General features: G+C 42.7%; 1 protein-coding gene across 2 annotated transcripts; it reads left to right on the top strand.

Annotated features, from left to right (window-relative positions):
* The first annotated feature begins 6,179 nt into the window (after positions 1-6,179).
* LOC106890202 (cytochrome P450 2J6-like) lies at positions 6,180-19,438 on the top strand. 2 transcript variants are annotated; one of them, XM_014945834.1, is made up of 12 exons: positions 6,180-6,340; positions 6,850-6,996; positions 8,135-8,239; positions 8,679-8,792; positions 10,189-10,351; positions 12,518-12,667; positions 13,133-13,293; positions 14,000-14,176; positions 14,977-15,118; positions 16,419-16,606; positions 17,745-17,886; positions 19,078-19,438. In XM_014945834.1, the coding sequence occupies exons 2-12, from the start codon at positions 6,940-6,942 to the stop codon at positions 19,254-19,256; spliced, it is 1,578 nt and encodes a 525-aa protein (XP_014801320.1). In that variant the 5' UTR covers positions 6,180-6,340; positions 6,850-6,939; the 3' UTR covers positions 19,257-19,438. The 2 variants fall into 2 exon arrangements, with proteins under 2 accessions (XP_014801320.1, XP_014801322.1); XM_014945836.1 differs by lacking the exon at positions 6,180-6,340 and having other exon boundaries at positions 6,916-6,996; positions 8,104-8,239.
* Positions 19,439-21,768: the final 2,330 nt, after the last annotated feature.

Consider the following 21,768-nt stretch of genomic DNA (forward strand, 5'->3'; position numbering starts at 1 on the left):
TTGCTTTTTCAGCCCCTGGGCAATGTAGAAACTGGAGATCATACTGATTTAGAATTGATCTAGTACTGATGTTACTGATTTAGAAGTGCCAAGGTAAGTTGCAGTGGTGGACCTGGAGATGACTTAGGGTGCCTTTGTCCTCTCCCAAGGGAATTGTCACCATCTTCTTTGGAATTTAGAAGGCAAAGGAAAGAAGATATATGACTTTCAAACATATGTGGAACTTCCCAGTTTCAGTTGTTTTAGTGTGTATGGTGTTTCAGACTTTGGTCCTAAATATATCTTTTAGCTGAACACAAGCCTTAGCTACAGCAGTTCACATCCCTTATACTGTGACTGTAAAACAGCTTTATCTCTTCATTACTTGGTACTCTGGGGATGTCTATGAAGTCTTAGTTTGTGTAGTTTGTTTTGGTTTTTTTTATTAGCTGATATATTGCATTGGAATTTTCAACACTTTGATCAAAAACTCAGCTAATGTTACGGTATGTCTTCAAGCAGGTATAGATTAAGAGAATCAATTGTACAAGCTGCCTGTTTTAAAATTTTATCATAATTTCTCTGAGCAGGATTGCTGAATTTTCCAGTCTGCAGTTTCCAGGTCAAAACTCTTCACGAAATATAAAGGTTTAATGCTATCCATGGACTTCTTAAGAACTCCTGTGAATTCCCTTAAACTTCATGCAACCGTCAGAGAGTTACAGGTATGGACGCTCATTTCAGTGTTCTAATGAGTTTGATTTTTTTTGTTTGTTTGTTGTAAGTTAATAAAATAGAATGTGTGAAATACAATCCTGCATCATTCAGTCCTGAAAAATGCATACATGAGCATTTGTCTTTTTTTTTTGCTTTAGTGGATTTTAACAATTTCAGATTCAAACAGTTTTGGGGGGCTGCAGAGAAGCAGCAATGCTGCAGCATTTGCTTGCTTTACTTTTCTGAGCAGCCACCACTTCACTTTTCTGTGCGGTATCATGCAGCTTTTCTGCTTTAATGTGTGCAGATGCTTCCCAGAAAGCGTGGAACCAGAGAAGCTGTCAGAGGGTGAGGAGCATGCCTGTGTGCCTTTTTTTTATCCATTTGTTTAGTTTTTTGGGCAGAGAAGTGGAAATAGAAAAGGTTAGGCATTCTTCTCAGCAGCATGGTTCCATGAATCTTACACTTCAAGAGTTAAATAGACAAAAAACTGAGAAGCAATTTGAAAATAAATACCTTTTATGGCTTTATCAGCAAATTTTGACAGTTCCAGGATAACTCTTATGTTTGCCAAAAATTTCAGTGTTACTGAGTTATGCTGTTGAGCAGTCATTTATCCAGGTTTCGATGCTATTTGAGACTTTAAAATCAGTTACTTGATGAAATCTAACTAACTTGACTTGCTGCTTGTGTGCATCAGAACTTCATTCCTTCGTATTGTTCCCCCTCCCCTTTTGTCCAGCCAGTCCCATCTGGTTAAAAGGAAGTGAGCGCTGTTCTATTTCTTGTTGTTTGTGCACAGAATCATTTGCCAAGTTTAGAAGTTCTGCAACAGTGAAAGACCACTGAAGGCTGTTGATGCACGTTATGCCATCAATGAGGGTAGGATTTATGCACGTCAGAATTACCAGAATTAAGATGAGTTAAGCCTTGAAATTACCTATTAATAATGGTGATGATAAGGAAACTTAAAAAGGAAAAAAAAAGAGCCTAGAGTGAAATACTCAAATTCTGGTGAGCTTCTATACTGAAAGATTTAAAATCACAAAATACTGTCCTTGTCCACTTACTTATTTTATTAAACCTCAGTTTTGGTGTGCATGCAATTGATTATTATTTTATGCTTTGTAACCCTGTTGTTTTCCAGCTTAATGTTTTGTGGAACCCATAAGTGGCTGTGCCCTAGAGCAATCAGAAAGCGAAAGCATTATTAGAAAAATAAAGACACCAGGACACTTGTGTCTGGCCATTGCTTGGTGCCCACCTCATTGAATGAGCAGCAGCTTTGCTCTGAGGTCCCTCAGTGGGTGCTGCCTGAAGCAACTGATGACAGTTTCTAAGGTCTGAGTCTGTGTGTTGTGGCACAGTGTGGTGTCTGCCCAACTTTGTGTGGTGGTGTTGAGGTCTCTGTTTTCTGTGACGTTTCTGAAGGGAGCCTACAGGAGAGCCAGAGAGGGACTCTTTGTCAGGAAGTGTAGTGACAGGACAAGAGGTAATGGATTTAAATTGGAAGAGGCGAGATTTAGATTAGATATTAGGAAGAAATTCTTTCCTGTGAGGGTGGTGAAGCTCTGGAACGGGTTCCCCAGGGAACCTGTGGCTGCCCCATCCCTGGAGGGGTTCAAGGCCAGGCTGGATGGGGCTTTGAGCAGCCTGGTCTGGTGGGAGGTGTCCCTGCTCATGGCAGGGGGTGGGAACTCGATGATCTTTAAGGTCCCTTCCAACTCTAACTATTCTATGATTCTTGCCCTTGCAGCCCCTCTGACTAGTGTTTTAATAGGTGTTGCCTCACTTCAGCCCTGGGGGAGCTCAGTGACTGATCTAATACTACATCTTTTCTGTATAGGCCTGCTATTGTACTCCATGTTGATTAAATTATTCAATCATAAATGTGTGTCCTCATTATCACGATTTGACATAAAGCCTTCTCAAACACATGGGGCTGCTCCATTACTAGCGAGGTCCCCTCTCTTTGCTGCGTGCTGTGCATGGCAGTGTTGCAGAGCATCCCGTGTGAGTGGTGGTGCTGCCTTCTCCGTGACCCCGTCCCTCTGCTTGCTTTCTGAGACCCTCCTGCAGTGTCAATCTGCAAGAGGCTTGGTCTGAGCCTGGCCTTCTGGACACTGGGCAGTGTGTTTTTCCTGCTGCTGGGCAAGAGCTGTGGGCATGCTGCAGCACAGTGAGGCAAAGTTACATCAGAAAAGCTTAGGCTGAAGTTTACAAGGAAAGGAAAAGCAGGGAAGCTGTTTTAGAAGAATTCAATATTCCTTATCTTAACATTTTCAGTATACGTGAGCAGTAGCTCTTCACATAAATCTTGCTGGCTCTCCTCTGACACAAATACTATTGCAAGAGCTCACCAGTCAAGATGACAGATGTTTGGTTGGTTTGAACAGATGGGGAAATCTGCTGTTGTAATGCAGTTTTCAGGCCACAGGAGTGGGAAGCAAATGCACCAACTGCAGAGGACATGCAAAGAACAGCATCTTCAGAAAGGTGTGAAGCAAACGAATGATGAATGTGGCGTGCCGGGGGTGGAAAGGGTTCCTGGTACACCTCTGCCCAGAGGGGGTGTCATCTGCTATCCCATAAATACCAGGACTTGGGTTTTTCTGTTGCAGGGGCAGGCTCAGTGTGTATTAGAAAATACTGACTGGTTCCATGCTGTGCATGCGTTGCTTGGCATGGTAGCGTGTGCTTACTGCCTGGCCTGATGTCAAGCTAAACAGAGCAGACAATTGCTGAGCAGGTTTTTTTTGTTTTGTTTTGTAGTTTTTATTTGTTTTGGTGTTTTTTTTTTCTTTCCCAGTGGAGACACTAATTTGGATTTCTCAATTTAGCTGTTCCTTCCTCCCCTATATTCCCCAGTCTTTAAGAGCTCCATAACAGGAGCTGTTAATTGGTTGGTGGCATCAGAATTCTCTTCCCACATGTAAATTATACAGACAGAGTATATCCAGGCAAGCACTGACAGAGGGAGAGTGGTGCTTGGAGCACAGAACTAGACTGAACACACAACTGGGAAATGTGAGCAGAGAAAGTTCCCATTCTGTGTTGCTGTTCAGTTCAGGAAAAGAGAACTTTGCTCACATGCATTATAAATAAACAAGATAGGGTTTTGCACACTACTGTCATCTGTGATGTTGAAGATTGATGAACTGTTTAGGTTGCATAGACAAAGTACTGGAATGGGATTTGGGAGCTTCACATTCTGTTCCTACATCTGCTCATAGCTTGTCTGTGACTCTTGGGGAACTTGCTTTATCTCTCTGGGCCTAATCAACCCTGACACCTACTTTTCAAAAGAGCTTTAAGATTGACTAATAGAAAGCCAAGATGTAGATGGCAGCTATGGCTGTCTCTGTTCTGTTCTTTCCCTCCCTGGTTCATTTGCTTCACACTTGTATGGCTTGAAATCTTCATTACAAAAGCAGGTTTTCAGAGCTGTCCTCTCTATGTGAGCTCTTGCAATGGTATTTATTGGATAAGAATAAGCAAGGCTTGCATGGAGAGGCGATGTTCACGTATTTCCTGGAACAAGGAAAACTGATTTTCCTCCAAAAAAACTGCTTACAAAAAGCTTTCTTGTAAACATCTGCCTGTATCTGCTTGATCTCACCATTACTTTGTACTCTGGTCCTTAATTCACAATTCGTGCACATTAACTGAGTTCATTTAACTACTATCACTTCTGCATTACAATGAACTGTAACATCCATCACTTAACTCTTCCTGCTAAAAATAAGGTACCTTGTCATCCCACAGTAAAACCAGATGGTATATATATAATCTTAGATTTACCAACATTTTATCAACACAGAATTGTAATTAATTTATTCATTTCCAGGCATATTTCTGAGGGTGTGGAGGGCTGAGACAGTGTGCATCACTGACATGCAGAGAGCAGTGTTAGTAAAAGCTAGAGCCCTTTCTACTAAGTAGAAAAGTGACTGTTGTAAACATTCCTCATTTTGTTTTTCCATTCCTTTTTATTTTTTTTATTATTATTTTGTGCTGCTTAGGTGAAAGCAATGCAGATTTTACACAGGTGCTGTGGCACTGTGTATTCTAATGGTGTAGGAGCCACAAAGGCCCAGTGTCCTTTCAGTGTCACTGCTTTGTGAAGTGCTGTACAGTCTTGGCAGCACCCTGCAGTCAGCTCCAGAGGAACAGGATGCATAGTGAATAAATGGATGGTGACATTTATCTGTTATAAAACAGAAGGATTTCCAAGTTGAACTTGGAGAAAACACCCTTAAAGAGACTCAGTATTGCAGAGTACTGATAAAAGTGCCTTGTAACTTTCAGGGATTTATTTGGATGAATAACATGTGCTGAAGTATGTGTTTCAAAGCAGGTACCTTTGTTTCCTCTAACTATGTGGGAAAGATTCAGCCCCTTTCTTTCACAGGGGAAAGAGATTTTTACCTCCAGGCTTTAGTAGCTGGGGGACAGAGGGCAGGGGGGAAATCTGCAAAATGTTTAAACTCTGAGAATCTATACTTAGCTGTTGAGGCAGTTACTGTTTTGCACATGTAAATCTGGTATTTGTGGGGCCAGTTGACCAGCTCGGTTTTGTGTCTGTATGACCACCTTTGGCTGTTATTTTAACAAGAGCATCTACTGGTTTCTGCCATGAGTCAGGCCTCTGCAGATGTTTAATTAAAACTAAAGCTACAAAGACCATTGTAATCTAAAAAATGCAGAGAATGTGTAGTGAAAAGAGTTCTGGGAGAGGAAAACATGGCATCAAACCAACTGGATATGGTCAGCTAAGCAGAAGTTGTAGCACGTGGAGTATTTCAGTATCTGAGGAAGGCCTGCCTGTCTTCCATCATGATATTACACTGGTGACTATTCCATTTGTTCCCAGACCCATACAGCTCTACATGTGGAACTCTTCTTCCCTAGGCTTGCAATTAATTCTTAAGAAATTTGCTCAGCCTATGTGGCTCCATCTCACAAACTTATCTCCTGAATGGCCTGAAGGCAAACTGTTTGTTGTTTAATTGCAGCCATGATTCTTATTGCCATAGCATGTTGGGATAGAAAAGCTTGTTGAATGAGCTCCAGTGAATACTTTCCTAGTACTCTGGAAGGGTAAAAGGAGGTCAAAAGGGAAGAGGATGAGGTACCTGTTATTCTGGATATGACAAGAACTCTTTCAGAAGGAATGGTTTGGAGCGGAATAAAGTATCTTCAGATGGTACATCCACAGCTCTTGTTGCCCTAGTCAGACCTCTGTTGTAAAGCAGAAATGGTCTGCTCTGTTGGTAAGGCTCTCGTGTTCCTGGTCGTGTCTCTCCTGACTGTACAGCTCCTGAAAGTGCCTTGGGTGCACAGATCCTTTCCCCAGGAGCTGACTTTAGTTCAATCAAGAAACAGTCATTCAATCCTGAAGACTGACAATGAAAATATGCAAGGAGATAGTAATTCTGTTTCTCTTTCTGCTTGGGTTTTTAGGAAGAAGCTGGCAGTGCTAAACGTGTCCATGAATCCTTTAGATAAAAAAATAAATCATCTGTCATACCTGGGCAGAAACACAGGATGAGGAAAATAATGCCCTCTGTATGAAAGTGTGAGTGTAGGAGATGTGCAGCTGTTGTGCAACTAAAACTTCAATGTGCTGAACTACAGAGCCAAAGTAAGCAGCCTTAGCTGTGTTCCCAGAAATGGAAACCTGATCAGAACTGAGATGTTATTTAAAAGTTGTGAGTGATTTCAGACAAAGTGTTTCTTTTTAAATTCTTCCAGATGTGGCAATGAACATCCTCAAATACAGTCATTGTGTATATGGAACACATCTGAACACTTATATGAAGCTGTTGATTGTATATCCCGTCACATTATAAATCTTGTATCAATTGCTTGTGATGCCTGATCAGCAGCAATTAAAGATGAAAAGAAAAGAGACTAGCATGTTCCTTAGTTGCAGTGGTGCTTGTGATCCAGGAAGGGATTATCAATCTTGTTTACTAATCAAAGAGGAGAAGGAATATTCAAGAAAAAGCAGCTGTGCCAATACAGTGTATGGCCTTCTGCTCAGTGCGGTAAATAAAACCTGAGGGGTTTTTCTATGTTTCTTTGTATGGATGACTTTGCCAGGGAGAGAGGCTAAGAGACAGCTTAGGACCAGCTCCTCCTTTCTTGCAGGACAACGTGGTTATTGCAAATATACACTGTCCTGACTGATTCCTGAGCACTTGAAAAGACCTCTGGAGTCCAGCCCCGGTCAATTCCTGCATGAGGAAGGAAACTTTCTTCAGAGAAGGCTTCTTGCCATTCTTAACAGGGGTTGAGGTATGTACCTTGAATGCTACTCAGATGAGGGAATAAAATGTGAAACCATCTTTCAAAATGTGCCTGATGTCCTTTCTGCCGGCTGGTGAGTAGCACCAATGGATTATGCAAGTGGAGTTGCAAGGATGGGTTGAGTTTTGTTTAGACAGCAAGCCTTGAGAGAGAATGACAGCCTGCAGGGACATCTCTGCTCTGAGAAGGAACAACTGCCTCAGAGAAAGTGCAGGACAGGACAGCAAAGGGTGTGGTGGAAGGCAGTAATAAAGATCAATAATTGCCCTTTCAGGCCCTTTCTGCAGGGCTCCATATGTTTTTTTGGGTGAGCAGTTGGCACGCATGGAGCTTTTCATCTTCTGCAGCCTTTTGCAGGCATTTGGATTCACCCTGCCTGATGGAGTTGGAGAAGCCAACACATAATATCTTTTGGGGAGCACTGTGCAGCCTCATCCCTGTACGGTCTGTACTGCTCTTCGTGAGGCAGCTGTAATTTCCTTAGCTCCCTTATTGCGTTGGAGTTTCAGCCTCATCCCTGTATGGTCTGTACTGCTCTTCATGAGGCAGCTTGGTACCAGCATCCTGAACAGCCTGTTCCACTAGTTTCACTCAAGAAATCTTCTAAGAACTGCTCCTGTTTGTAGCTTTTTTGTTGAGAAGATTTCCTTAGCTCCCTTATTGCGTTGGAGTTTAGTCTTAGACCAGCCATGGTAAGGGCCTGGAGGAAGAGAAGACAGTGCTTGGGGCACATTGATCCGTGGTCCAGCCATGGTGGATCTGAAATAGCCCTTCACTTCCCTGAGTGTCCTCTGTGGTGCTGTGAGACTTGGCTGGCTTCTCCCTGGTGCATTTTGCTTGCGGGCCAGCCATGGCTGTGCTCTGGTGTGGAGACCTGAGGAGCTCAGAAAAGCACGGATCAGGGGTGCAGCCAGGCCTTTGGTGGGTGGAAGGAGATTTTGATTCTACAAGGATCTTCAGAATCTTTCCAGAGAAAGTTCAGTGGTTTCTCCTGAGATGTGATGAACTTAGTATCTCGTTGCATATGAGATCTGTTATGTTTTTTTTTAATCAATAGTACTAGCTACGTTTGATTCTTCACTGTGCCATTTGCAGGTAATCTGTTTTGTTTACTGTAAAAACTCAGGTTACAACACTTCCTTGCTCTCGGCTCCCAAATCTGCATTTGCAACCACGCTTATACAAGGCTACTGACTGCATCCTTTTGCCTCTGCCCCAAGAATGCTACCTGGTGAGTGCTCCTCTCCTTGCCTGTGGACGCAGGACCCAGAGGAGAACTCTTGGCTTGTCTGTAGTCAGTGCTTTGAGTGACATGTGTCATCAAGCTGATTGCTCAAAGGGATGTTTCTGAATGAGGAGCCTGCCTTCTAGCCTCTACAGGATCTTAAGGTGATGGTAGCTATTAGCATATTGCAGCATAGTGATGTATTAAGGACACTCAAGAATGGGAGCACTCCTCATTTTCTGGGATCAGGAAGTGTGATAGGAAAGAGGGAGGAGAAAAATTCAGAAAGCTTAAATGCGACAGGGAAGGGTTACAAAGGACAGTATAGAGTCATTTCAACCGACAGGCTCTTAGCAGTTTTCTCAGCACTAGAGTAGTTTGGAGGTGTGAAATGACGATAAATGTGATTCTCATTTCCTTGGTTTTGTTTCTTCTGGGTGCGCAGTTCCTCAAAATGCAATGGAAAAGTCGTGGATTTCCTCCTGGACCAACCCCGTTTCCCATCATTGGAGGCCTCTGGCGGATAAAATTTAGAGCTGATCATGGGAACCTGAGAAAGGTATGCATTTGTGGATGTGAACTAAAGAGCTATTGAGGCAAAAGCTGTAAAAACTAGTGATGGCTGTTTACAGGCTGATGTGGTAGCTGGGAGAACTTAATCCTGAGCGGAAGTTAAGTGCCTAAGCAATTTAAGTAAAATCTGCCACAAGTCTAATTAATGTGCAAACTAATATGTGTGCAAGTTAAGCAGAACTGAGGACAGTAATTTTGTCTCAAAAAAGACGTCTGTTTTTAAGGGAATCTCTTTGCCTTGAAAGAAAAAAGCATTTCTCAGATTTTACACCACAGGCACGTGCAGGAAATCTTCTAAAACAAGCTGTCTCGAATTCAGAAGATGTGAAAAGCCTACCAGTATTTCGCCTGCTATCATGGGATGGAAAAAAGATTGCATCCCATATGCAGCCAAAACCTTAACTCCGTTGTTTTTCTGAAGTCCAGTCTGAGAATTGCTCCTTGCAGATGAGCTAAGGATGTAAATGACGGTGAAAGGAAAGAACTGACAGGGAGAAATAGGTCCATGCTAAGCATGTTAATACGGGTTCTTTCAGTGCTCAACTGAGCCCTCCTCTTTCAGTCCTCCACTGAGCCAAAACTTCACAAAATAATCCAATGTATTGATACATTTTTCAAGTCATAACCTTTCCTTAGGTGCAACCTGCATGTCAGGGGCTTCCTGGCTGCAGCTGGAGAACATTGGCTTCAGGAAAAGGGAACTTAAAAGACCTTGATGTTAAACTTTTTTGATAGGTACAGGTTCATCACTGTGGGAGGACAGAGCTGTACTCTTTCTTTGCCTGGAGTCAAGGATTTTGTCCTTGCTAAATAACCAACCACAGGGTTCTCTGAGAGCAGTCCCCATCACTAGCCAAGCAGAAGTTTGGATCCATGCTCAGATGGCTCAGTTGGTAGTACTTCTGTAGAAGAGGGGAAGGGATCCTGCCATTGAAACTTGAAATCTGCAGTACCAGGAGAGTTACACCTGGAATACGTAATTTCAAGAAGTTCTAGTTGTTGGCTGAGGAAATGAAATATGGAGTTGAAAAATGAAATTTCACCTGTCCGTTCTTGATTTCATGTGAAACCAAATATGGATCTGTAAACAGTCAGGGGGGTGTTCATAATTGTTAATATTGCAAAGGCATCCCAAGCCAAGTTTTAGAAAGGGGAAGAACATCTTTTGTCATTCACATTGCTGTGAATAGAGGTTTCCCAGAGAGAGACCAGAACCTGACCAGAACTGTGGTCAGCAATCTCACTGCAAAACAAAATCGCCATCCCTTTTCACTTCCTGAATGCCTCAGCAAGGTCAAGCTGGAAGAGAGCACCCCATCACCTGTGTGTTTTGGTTGATGTTTCTCTCATGGGTGTTTTTTGGGCATTGATCTAACCTACAGCTGGCAAAAAGATACGGCAACATCTGTACCCTGTGGCTGGGTCACAAACCCATGGTGGTGCTGTATGGATTCCGAGCTGTGAAGGATGGTCTCACCACCAACTCAGAGGATGTTTCTGGGCGATTACAGACCTATGTCTTCAACAAAATGGCAAATGGAAAGGGTAAGATGTTCATGTCTGTGGGAGATATCCTTGACTTTGTTTCCTCTGTGTTTTCCTTACTGACAAGCCCTTAGTTCCAAATTCACCTGTTCTGTCTGTTACATCGTTTGCCCTGCCTGCTCAGGGTGAATAATATAATTCTGCAGCATTATTCTAAGTTGTCTCCAAAGTTCCATTGTTCAGACATGTATTTCAGAATCTCATCAGAGCAACAATATTTATACCTAGCTAGGTCTTGCTTTTCCATTTGTAGCGTTGTCTAAGCATATGTCCTAATGTGAAATAATGTGGAGCTTGCAGCCTCCTCTGCAAGCTGAGGCTAAAGTAATTCTTTATGCTCCTAGTTGTTTGCTTACAGCAAAGGCTGCTGTAAGGAAAGCATGTGCAGAGGTGTTGAACGAAGTCTAGCCTTTTGGGAAGTCTGAAGGCACAGGAAGGTCACTGGAGCTTTAAAAGTATTAGCCAGACTGTAGGTGCAACATATCCTTCTTCAGAGCTTCTTATTGTGCTATCATTTACGTCAGACACTGCTGAATTATGGTGGATGGAGAACAATGCTGCATTTAAAACAGAAATGACTGAACTTGTTTCCACCTGCCTTTTATTCAGAGGATACAGAGCAGAAGCCTTTATTCTCAGTCAGGCTTTGTTGCATGTGGACTACAATCTGGAGAGCTTTAATTTAGAATACTAGCTAATGTAGGTAGAGAAAAACAACTTTAAGTAATAGAAATTAGGCCTGGGGCCATTTCAATCCATTTTTGAAGGTTCTTGTCACCTTTTATCTGGGTGATGGGGAGTAAAGTAGTTGGGCTGTTGCAAGCTGCCCTAGCACCAGCAGTTTGTAGCTGGGATGGCTTTAACCAACAGCTGCAGCACATCTGCCAGCTGGCAACTCTGCAACAAAAATAGCTGCCTGTTGGGCTGGCTGCTTTTCTGCTATCCTGGGCTCCCAGGACAACAGAAGGAATAGGAGAGAGTTATTCCAGACTGTGGTCGAGCAGCTGTCTCGGGAAGCAAGCTGGCTTTCCCAGGGGTAGCATGGGCTAGACTGGTGGAGGGAAGAGGTTCCCCATCATGTGGATGAAATGGTTTGTGCTGGACTGTCTGCTAGAACACAGACTCACAGCACAGGGGCCTGGGGCTCCTTCCTGTCCCACAGAGACACCTCTGGACCTAAGAAGCTATTTGTAGATTGGCTAAAACGTGCCCTTCCTACTCTGGTTCTTGCTGGGTGGTTCTTGCCCTGGCTTCGTTGCCTTTCCAAGAGGGACCTAGACCAGGACAAGAGCTCAATACCTGGTGTAAACAGCTTGGTAGAAGTAGAATTCCCTAAAAGGGATCTGTGCTAGCACAGACAACATGCGCTGAGAACCAGCAATAGACTCAGCCATTAAGGAGTTTTCCTTTTTGAAGCACTACCAACAGGGAGATGCGATGATCTCCAGAAGGTTTGCGTAAGGTTAAGAAGCACAAACATAGGAAACACCCAGATCTTCCCAATGAGCTCCCCAGAAATCTGCTGGCTATGAACAGCTTGGTGAGACACCATCATATTTTTAGGCAGTAGAAAACTGAACTTAATTGTTTGTTGAGGGAAAGCTCTTTGCTGCACTTCTGCAGAGTTGACACGCGGCAGCATCTGCAGTATCACAATGTCCGCATGGGGATGTTGGCAAACATAGCTTACAAGTAAGTATTAATTGTGTTAGAAGATTGTAAAAGATAATAAATGAGATCTTGTAAGAGATTGCGTGAGCTGGGCTATTAGCCTTTCTGCTGCAATGAGGGTTTATACTCATTTCTGCTCAAAGCATGGGCAAAGCAAAGGCAACACCAACCCACACCATCTCTGCAACTAGTAGCAGGCTGCTGGGTGGAGTGTCAAGTAATGACCACTGCTCTTCAGAAAGAACAGGACTAGTTTTGGAAGGGTGGGTGTGAGAGTCCTGATGTTTGGGTGGGCTTTTTGCAGGGGTGGGAATATATTAACCAAGGTGGTTTCTCTGTCTGTAACAAAATGCAATTAAATGAACACTGCCCTGATGTGGTTCTATTTTTTTTTTTATGAGTGGCAGCATGATGAGAAGATAATTCTGTGTGTGTATGCCCTTTACTATTCTATGAACACTAATGTGACATAAAATTGATTCTTGATGGCTGAAGGTATCCTGGTCTCAAATGGTCTCATCTGGAAACAACAGAGACATTTTGGAATTGGAGCTCTTCGAAAACTGGGAATGGGGAATAAAGGAATGGAGCGTGGGATACAAACCGAGGCCCGTTATCTGGTCGAGTTCTTCAGGGACAAAGATGGTATGTCATTGGCAAGGTGCTTGGGAGCTGCATTTGGGCTTGGACACAGTTCTGGTCTGTGGGACTCTATGGGTAAGGACTACCTGGTTTTGATCCAGAAAAGAATGGGTTTGCAGCACAGCTTAGATTAAGAGTGCAGTCAAAACTGTTTGTACAGTCAGACCTCAGCAATGTGTGTTTTGGTATCAACACCAAGATTAAGATTTAAAAAAAAAAAGAGAGAGAGAAAGAAGGCAACCCTCCTCTCTCCCCCCCCACCAAATGCTGGGAGTGAAAGCCTTCAGGCCTTCCTGTCCTCATTTTTGAATGAGGTTTATCTTTTGTTATGTTTGCCAGTGAATTTTGGGTATTTCAGTGTAACAGTCTAAATAGCATAGAGGACACCTATTATAAAATGTGGTCTTGCTTCCAAAATAGCAAAGGAGGTAGAGTGCTTTGGAGATGAATGCTTGTCTCTCTCTGCAGGGAGAGCCGTGGACCCCTCCTTCCCCATTGTTCACGCTGTCTCCAATGTGATCTGTGCTGTGGTTTTTGGACATCGTTTCTCCCTGGAAGATGAAACCTTCCGCCGGCTGATCGAGGCCTACAATTGTATAGTGGCTTTTGGGAACAGCTACTTTTACTATGTGAGAAAATGACTTATTTAATATGCAAATTATTTTATTGAGCACACTATTTATTCCACTATTAAGCAATATAATTACATTATATATAGTGATATTTCTCGCATTATTCAATACATATTAAATGCTGAAAAAAATTCTGACTATGAATATGAACTGGACCTGCAGTGCTTTGTGTTTGGCATCATCCAACCATTATATTAACATTATATTAGTAATTTTATTAGAATTTCTCAGCAACTGCAATGTGCTTGGGGTGGTGAACTTTTCTGTAATGGAAACACCAGTATTGTTAAGGTGGAAAGGTGATACTCTGTGTATCAGAATAAAAGAGAATTATTTTTTCCTATGTGCTAAAGTAATATATATAAAAGTTTGTTAATGTTAAATTTATTAATATTAATACATGTTGAATCTATCTGTGCAAGTGGATTCTTTTGCTGGTGAATTAATAGGACAAATACAGTAGAGTTATACAATAAGGATAGGAAAAAAATCCAGGGTGGAAACTGTCTTGTCTTAAATTTGTGGTTTTAATGTGTGTTCACATACTCAACATGTATCCAACATATCTCTTTGATGCTACAGTATTTTTCCTAGAGAAACTAATTCAGCAATTTAGCTCCAAAGATGTCTGTGCTGTATCTCTAGAATGGCCCTGTCCATGTCACGTAGCTCACTGCCTCTCTGTTGAATGCTTGCCCCAAAGGTATGTGAAGTTTTCCCATGGGCTGCGGAGCGTCTCCTGGGACCTGTGAAGAAAGCATCGTTTTCCTGTGATTTTGTTCGTTCTTTCGTAAGGCAGGAAATCAAAAGCCACAGGGAAAGAGGCACAAGAGATGAACCAGAAGATTTCATCGACTATTACCTGGATCAGATAGAGAAAGTTAGTAATTTATGCCGGGATGTGACACAGATCCTATTGTAATGGATTCCCTGCACCTTTCCTGCAGTTGTCTGTACATGGCAATGTTACTGCAGAGCTCTATACATTCAAGTTAAAAACTCTGCTGTCAAATTAAAATCTGAACTTTAAATAGTTAGTTTAATAACTTGCTTTAGAAGCATAAATTAACTGCATTGGTTTGTTATTATACTGTGGATCCCTAGTGCAGGCTGGGCAGTGGGCGGGAGGGAGGACATTGAGAAGGTGCATGTATTTGGATGGCTGTCTAATTCTGATTCTTTGTGTCTTATTAATATTTGCATTTATTATCTTTGTGCTTTGTACTGAGTTTTTGTGTGCTTAGAGGTACTGTATGATTACCACAACAGTCTTAAAATGATGCCAGTCTGCTCTGAAAAAAAGCATCAATCTTTTAAAATAGTAACATATTATGTATGCAATAGCTGAAATCAGCAAGTGTGCAGAGAGTGGCAAGGGTGGGATAAAACTACTTTGAAATGTTTTTCTTCCTGAGGTGGAAGTTAGCAGCAAGGCAACGAGTCACACTACAAAGCAGCATAACAGGACCTTAGATACCTGACACTTTCAACAGCTCCTGCAATTTAACAGTAGCAATAAATTTATGCAAGATTTTCCTAAAATCTTTATTTTAATTAAGCACCTCTATTTTCTCTGTCCTCTAGAAATACTGCTTGTTTAGGAATAATGATTGCTGTCTGTCTCAGTGCTAACTGTTACTCAGCTATATTCCATTTTACCTTTCTCATTGACACTTGCAGACTAAAAATACCCCCAATTCTACATTTAATGAAGACAACATGGTGCAGTCTGTTTTTGACCTTTTCTTGGGTGGCTCAGAGACCACTGCCACCACTCTGCGTTGGGCTCTGCTCTATATGGTGGCCTATCCTGACATCCAAGGTGAGTTGTAGACATGGACATGGACATGTTTTGAGTAGAACAATTGTCCGTTACACTTTTTTTTTTTTTTTGCTTAAGATCAAGTGGTTTTAATGCTCAAGCTTTCTTCTTTTTCTTTTCTTTTTTTTTTTTTTTTTGATCACATCTTTGAGCTTTGCTTTTAAGAAGCCACAGAAGTTGAAAATTTTCAGACAGATTTTAAAATATTTTCAGGGATATTCAGCTTCTGATGCTGTGTTTTGTCTTGTTGATTTTTGTCAGACTGTTTCAGTACTGTACGAATACAGTGGATGATACAGTCCGTCTGAAAAGACTTGACATGAAATATCAGCTTGGGTTAGGGAAAAGTGATGCTTTTCTGGTGTCCAGAATGTGTAGTAAGAATATGTTATTTGCACTCATTAACTGAGACACAAATTGTATTTCTATGTAATAAGTATATTTAATGTAACATGGGAATGTCAAACAGAGAAGGAAGACATTAATGGAAAGACAAAAAGATGACTTGAAAATTCTAGACAAAGGGATAAATGCACACTAGTTTCAAAATTTTTGAATTATTTGATACAGGGCAGTCAGAGGTGATGAATTGCAAAGCCAGGAGTTCTTGACTCCAGGGTTTAGAGCTAGAAATCCTTTTTTTTCATGGGTTTGGTGACAGAATGCTGGAAGAACAGAGCCTTATGCACACATACGCCTTTCAAATTTTAATGAAATAGCAAACAAAACCTCTTAGATTACTAACCTTAATTTTAAGCATGAAATTTGACCCTGAACCTCTGAGACTGTATGAGCCATGTTACTTACGGAAGCCTAGATAACAGCCAAAAAAAAAGATTTGTGATGATTTGGTAATACTATCCTGTTCCAGTTTGCAGCATTACGTGTGCTTCAGCTTCATGTGATGGCTCCCTTGCAACATGCTGGTTAGTGTGCTGTGAGGCTGTATTTAGCTAGAGTAAAAATAATAGCTTGAGTAACTGGATTGATCTCTTAATAAAGAAGATCTTGTTTTATTTACAATTCGCTCCCCTTTAACTATGAAGCTCAATAAATTGTCGGGCTTGCGGAAAGATGATCTGAACATAGAACCTATAAACTAGGAATACTAGGATGTAGTAAGATCACAAGTAGATAGTTGTATAAATGTAATTACATTTTAAGATATGGTAAGTATAAATTCTTTACATATGGTATTTATGGTATTTTTTTCTATCAGTACTATAATCCAAAAAGGAAATGAAAGCTCTGTTTCATGGAAATCAGTGTTCTTGTACCTTTTTGGGTTTTTTTGCCCCAGAAAAAGTCCAGAAGGAGCTAGATGCTGTTCTGAGTCCCTCCCATCTAATCTGCTACGAGGATCGGAAGAAACTGCCTTATACAAATGCTGTGATTCATGAGATCATGCGCTTTGGTAGCATTGTTTTAATCACAATTCCTAGAGAAGCAGTGAAGGATACAACTGTTTTAGGATATCGGCTTCCAAAGGTACAGATGTCCTTTCTGTTCTAATGTGATCTTTGGCCATGAATTAAGATCCTTGCAGTCATGTTTACCATTAACCCCTTTGCCCTCCAGTTCAGGACAGGTGGGTGTTGGTGACAGCATTTCTCCCCTCCCATGCCCTATGGTCTCTGCCTTTGTCTCAGAGAGAGTGAGTGAAAATACTTGCCAAAAGCACAGTTTCACACCAATTAAACTAGTGTTGTGTGAGAGTGCTGCAGAGTCTTACTTTCCAAGAGCCTGTGGTTTTGAAATACTTTATAAGCTTTTGAGCTGGTATACTTTCAAAAGACCTCAGAGAAGACTTATTAGAAATGTACAGTGGTGCCTGCAGGGAAGGTGCAGCAGACTGTTAATGCTCGGATATTGTCTGCCATGTGGACAAATGGGCTATGAAATATTTTCTTCACTGGTGATGTCTGAGACAATACCAAGCATCTACTCAACTTCATTCACTTAGAACTTCTTTTTCTTATTATTACTGCTCTGGCATCATATTTGAAATATAATGAAGATGTTTCCCCCCAGCTTCTGAACCGCCACCTAACCTCAAATAAAAAGCTTCTGCCAGTTTCATCGACTAGTCCAGCCTTTCCAAACTGAACCTCAATGCCAAACCTCCCCAAAGGCACATACGGAGGCATCTTCCTGCACACCCTGCTCCATGGTGTTTGTCATGCACACCTTTCCCACCTCCACCTTGAAAAAGAGAGTTTGGAACATACGATTTCATTTCCAGGGTGCTTTGTCCCTCATTTGTCAAAACCTGTCAGAGCTTGTCAGAAGCGGGAAAACCATTTTACTAGATTTTGGGGATTTTGGGTAAGGTACTAAAGAAGTGCAGACCACTCATTCTGTTGCATTTCCTAACAGAATGGAAAAAAGTAGACATGAAGAAATACAGTAGGGAAATTTCCAAACCTGAAATACTGAAGTTTTTCTTATTTATTAAAACCCTCAGAACAGTTTGAGATTAATTTATTGTTTTTCCTAATAAAATATTTAATTTCTGCTGCGGCTCTATGTGACCAGTGCTGTGCTGAATTGTAGCTGGACTCTGTTTGTGTCCTTTTCTTCTTGATGTGTGAGAGACAGAACTGAGCCAACAGCATCTTCCTTTCAGGGCACTGTGGTTATGGCAAACATAGACTCAGCTCTCTTTGACCCTGGCTACTGGGAGACCCCTCATCAGTTCAACCCTGGTCATTTCTTGGACAAAGATGGGAATTTTGTGATCCCAGAGGCCTTCTTAGCCTTCTCAGCAGGTGGGTACACTGATAACTGAACCCATTTGTGGGGTTAGATTGTGAGTGTGAAGCTGCATCATCTTCATTGCGGAAAAGGCCAAAGGGAGTGTGACCCCAAACTATAGGAGCACGTGGTTTTCACAGCCCAGAAAAAATGTTTGTTTGCAAAATTAAGTTGTTTGGTAATTGTGTAAACCATTGATCTTAGTTTTTTATAAAAATGCAGAGAGGATAAAAGGAATAAGGCCCTAGAATTGCCAATAATTTTGGTATTCGAGTCCTTACGCTGATGTCCTCTGTCACCCTCTGCATATGCCAGGTTATGCCATTCCAGTGGCTGTTCTGTGGCAGGCTGCTCTGCTGGACCTGATTTATTTTGTGTAAATAATTCAACATTCATAAGCACAGAAATTTGAAGCTGAATCAAATAGATCCCCAATGGCTATGTCTTTCCTGGGGAGCTTCTGGAGTCACTCTTTCACCCAGTGTGTGACTTTATAGAAATTTAAACAAGGAAAAGCTCTTGGGGATCATGCCGGGATGGAATAGCTCAGCTGAGATGTGGAAGTGTTGGGCTCGGATTTCTGGCCTAAACTGGGCAGAAGAGAAATTTGAACACTGGTTTCTCACAAGCAAGTTGAATGGCCTAACAACTACACATCAGGGTCTGTCACTCTCTTTCTCTGGCTGGAAATTGTATCCTGGACACAGCTGATTGATAGATGGGGAAATTTTCTCTCTTTAACAGCTTGTTTTCACTGAAAAAATTAGGCAGGAAAATTTCTAGTCACATGTAGAATGTCTTCTCTCTGTATTCTGATTTTTTTGCTGCTATTAGTGAATAAAAGTCAGCACGTACTAAGTGGAAGCTGTGAGGGAACCTAAATATGCTTTCTTGTCATTCTCATTTGGAATCAAGAGACTGGAACTCAGTTTGCAGAATCAGGGAGACCTATAGATTAGGAAGTGAAGTATGAAACTACCAAGAAGCATCTCTGGTATTTTTTTTCTATAATCTGGGTAGATCCCGCAAAGAAGCATTGCAGACATCTCAAGTGTTCCGTCACTTCCATCTGAGAGGAAAAAGTCAAATTCAGCAAAGCCATTTGTTCCTTGATGAGGTTGAGCAATGCTCTTGAAAGCTGGGAAGCAGGTGCTGGGTACAGACCTCTGTGGAGACTGACTGCTCCTTCCCTTTTCCCTCTGCAGGCCACCGTGTGTGTCTGGGAGAGGTGCTGGCAAAGATGGAGCTTTTCATCATCTTTTGCAGCCTGTTGCAGACGTTCAAGTTCACCCTACCAGAAGGAGTTAAGGACGTCAACACAAGTGTTGTCTTTGGGAGCACAATGAAACCCCATCCGTACAAGCTCTGTGCGGTTCTTCGCTAGGTTGCAGGGTAATACAGATTTGAGAAAGAGGCATTGCCACGGGTTTGGTAGCGTGCTGATCTTTTGAGCAGCTCTTGTGTTTTTCATTTCTAGCTGAAATTCAGTGTGAATCTATCCTTGTTGTGTTAGATGTCTAAGAAGCCAGCCCTGAAAAATACTCCAGTTTTCCTGTGTCTGGAAAATCTCTGTACACTTTCTTTTTTTTTTTTTTTTCTACTGTATTACAAATGAAATAAACATAGAAAATTATTATTGTGTCTGGTCTTACTAGAGACTCAACAGGAATCTTACTGGAGGGAGAAGGAACATTAAAGCCAGGTACTGGGGGGGCCTTCCCCTCATTCCCATGCATTCTCAGATCTAGAGCGGGGTGTAGGAATGCTCCTCCCGGAGGTGGTGGCCCTGGGCATTGCCAGGGCCCCTGGGGATGGTTGCATGGGGGACCTGTTGTGGGGGGACACCTCAGCCAGGTGTGACCCAGCTGGTTTGTCTGTTTAGCCAAGAGCCGTGTGGACATGACAGCGTGAGGCTGGTGATTCAGGCTGACAGTGAAGGCAAACCCTTCATATTCCCTGCTGAAGAGTTGCAGAGCATTTCACCTCTGCTGGTGAAGCAAAGTGGGTGTAAATGGTAACAGACCAATAGGTTGGCCTGAAAATGTGGTTGGTGTGAGGTTTTTTAGTTTTGTTTTCTGTTTTGATTTTATTTATTTGTTTGTTGTTCTTTTTGCATGTATTGTTATGGTGCATTTAAGAGACACTTCTATGAGAGAGGGGGTCCTCTCACACAGTGGAGTTTGCAGTGATAATGGTGTACAGTAGTCCAGGTCATCCACGTCTCTCTATTGATGCCTGAAAGCTCAGTTTAGGGGACTGCTTGCGCTCTTGGGAAGCAAAGCTTGGCCCTTGCAGAGGGGTCACAGGGCAGGAGAAACTGATGCAGTGGTTTCAGTGAGCACGGGGGCAGTTTCACGCAGCCTTCCAGCCTCCGAGCCAAGGGAGGCTTCGCAGAGCTGCCGAGCTCAGGGAGCTCACTGCAGCAAGGTGTGTGTGTCGGGGGGAAGAGATGTGTGAGGAGCACCTGGCAGAAGCAGGAGCAGTGCCCAGGCAGGGCTGGTGACGAGCAGGTGCCAGAAACCACTCAGCACCGGGAGGCTGGCTTTGTTACCCAGCAAGATTTAAAAATTGAGGTCAGAGTGAAGGCTACTGGTGGATGTAGCAAATGCTCTGTTGCTCTTCCAGTTTCCTTCCTTGAGGAAAAGACAATTGTTATTGCAATTACTGCTACTGCAATTGTACTTCAAGGGTTAGTTTTCATTGCCTCGTTAATCCACCATGTTAGAGTTTTCTTTCTATAATGTGATGCTGTGGGTTAAATAAAAATATTTGTCTTTGTGAAGGAGCTCAGTATCATAAGGACAGTTCATGGGGTTGATCTGAAGAACTGGGACCAAGATGAGGTGAGTGATCAGTGTTGCGAGGTGCAATCACCAGAACATGGCTAAGATGTGTGGAGAAGTCAGAGTGAGCCTGGCAAGCCAGGGGAGATGCAGAACCGCCAGCCAGGATTGCTCAGAAGGGATGGAGCAACCAGATGAGGTTACAAGTGAGCAAGTCAGGAGAGCTTTGGGGGCTGTGAAGACATTCACATCCCTTCTCCCAGCAATACATATGGAGTCTGTTACTTTTTCCTTCATCCTGGGAGTGTAACGACACTTGGAAAAGCATCACTGATAGGCCGTGCAGCCCGTGTAGCACAGGTGCCCTGGGCCGGAGTCCATGTGGAGGCCGGCAGAGACCATGCTATTCAGGACTCACTTGGAGCCTGGGCTGATCCTCTCAAAGTCTCCCCCTGCCCCTGTCCAGTGCGAAAGGTGTTGTAGGTTGTCCTCGGAGATCTTGAGAGTGACTTGTGGTGGGCTTGGTCCCTGTGGTCGGGCTAACACCTACCCAGGAGGGGTTGGGGGCATGAGAATCTGCAGGACAATAGCCGTGCCCTCGAACGGTGAAGTTGTGATACCAGCCTCGATGCTACCCCTCTGCATATGAGAGCTGGGCACTTGCAGCTGGTGTTTTGTCACATCCCTGGGATGAAAATCCCAGTAACAAGCACATCACTTTCACATCGGAAATCACTGTCTGTGTTGTCTTTGTCCTCACAGAGAATACCCAGGAAAGACGGAATGGTTTTGTTTGCGATGTTGTCCCAGAACAGTTGCTGCAGCCACAACTGTGACTCTTCCACCTCCCAAGGAGACTTTGGAAAATGCTAAATTCAGTGTGGGGAGTGGTTTGAGGCAGAGAAAAGGGCAACACTACAGGTGAAGGAACTGTAAGTCACACAAGTGGTCTCTGAAGTGGGTAATTTAGTTTCTCAGTTCGATCCTGGCTCTCAGTTCAATCTCTGGCCAGCGAGACTCTGTAAATGTTAGCTCCTTGCCCTGCTTCTGGAGTGAACCAACTTGCTTAACACCTCACGACTTCTATTTCAGCTGTGCCAGCTCTGTAAGTCA

Source organism: Calidris pugnax, unplaced genomic scaffold, assembly GCF_001431845.1.
Source record: "Calidris pugnax isolate Ruff unplaced genomic scaffold, ASM143184v1 scaffold111, whole genome shotgun sequence".
Lineage (NCBI taxonomy): Eukaryota > Metazoa > Chordata > Aves > Charadriiformes > Scolopacidae > Calidris > Calidris pugnax.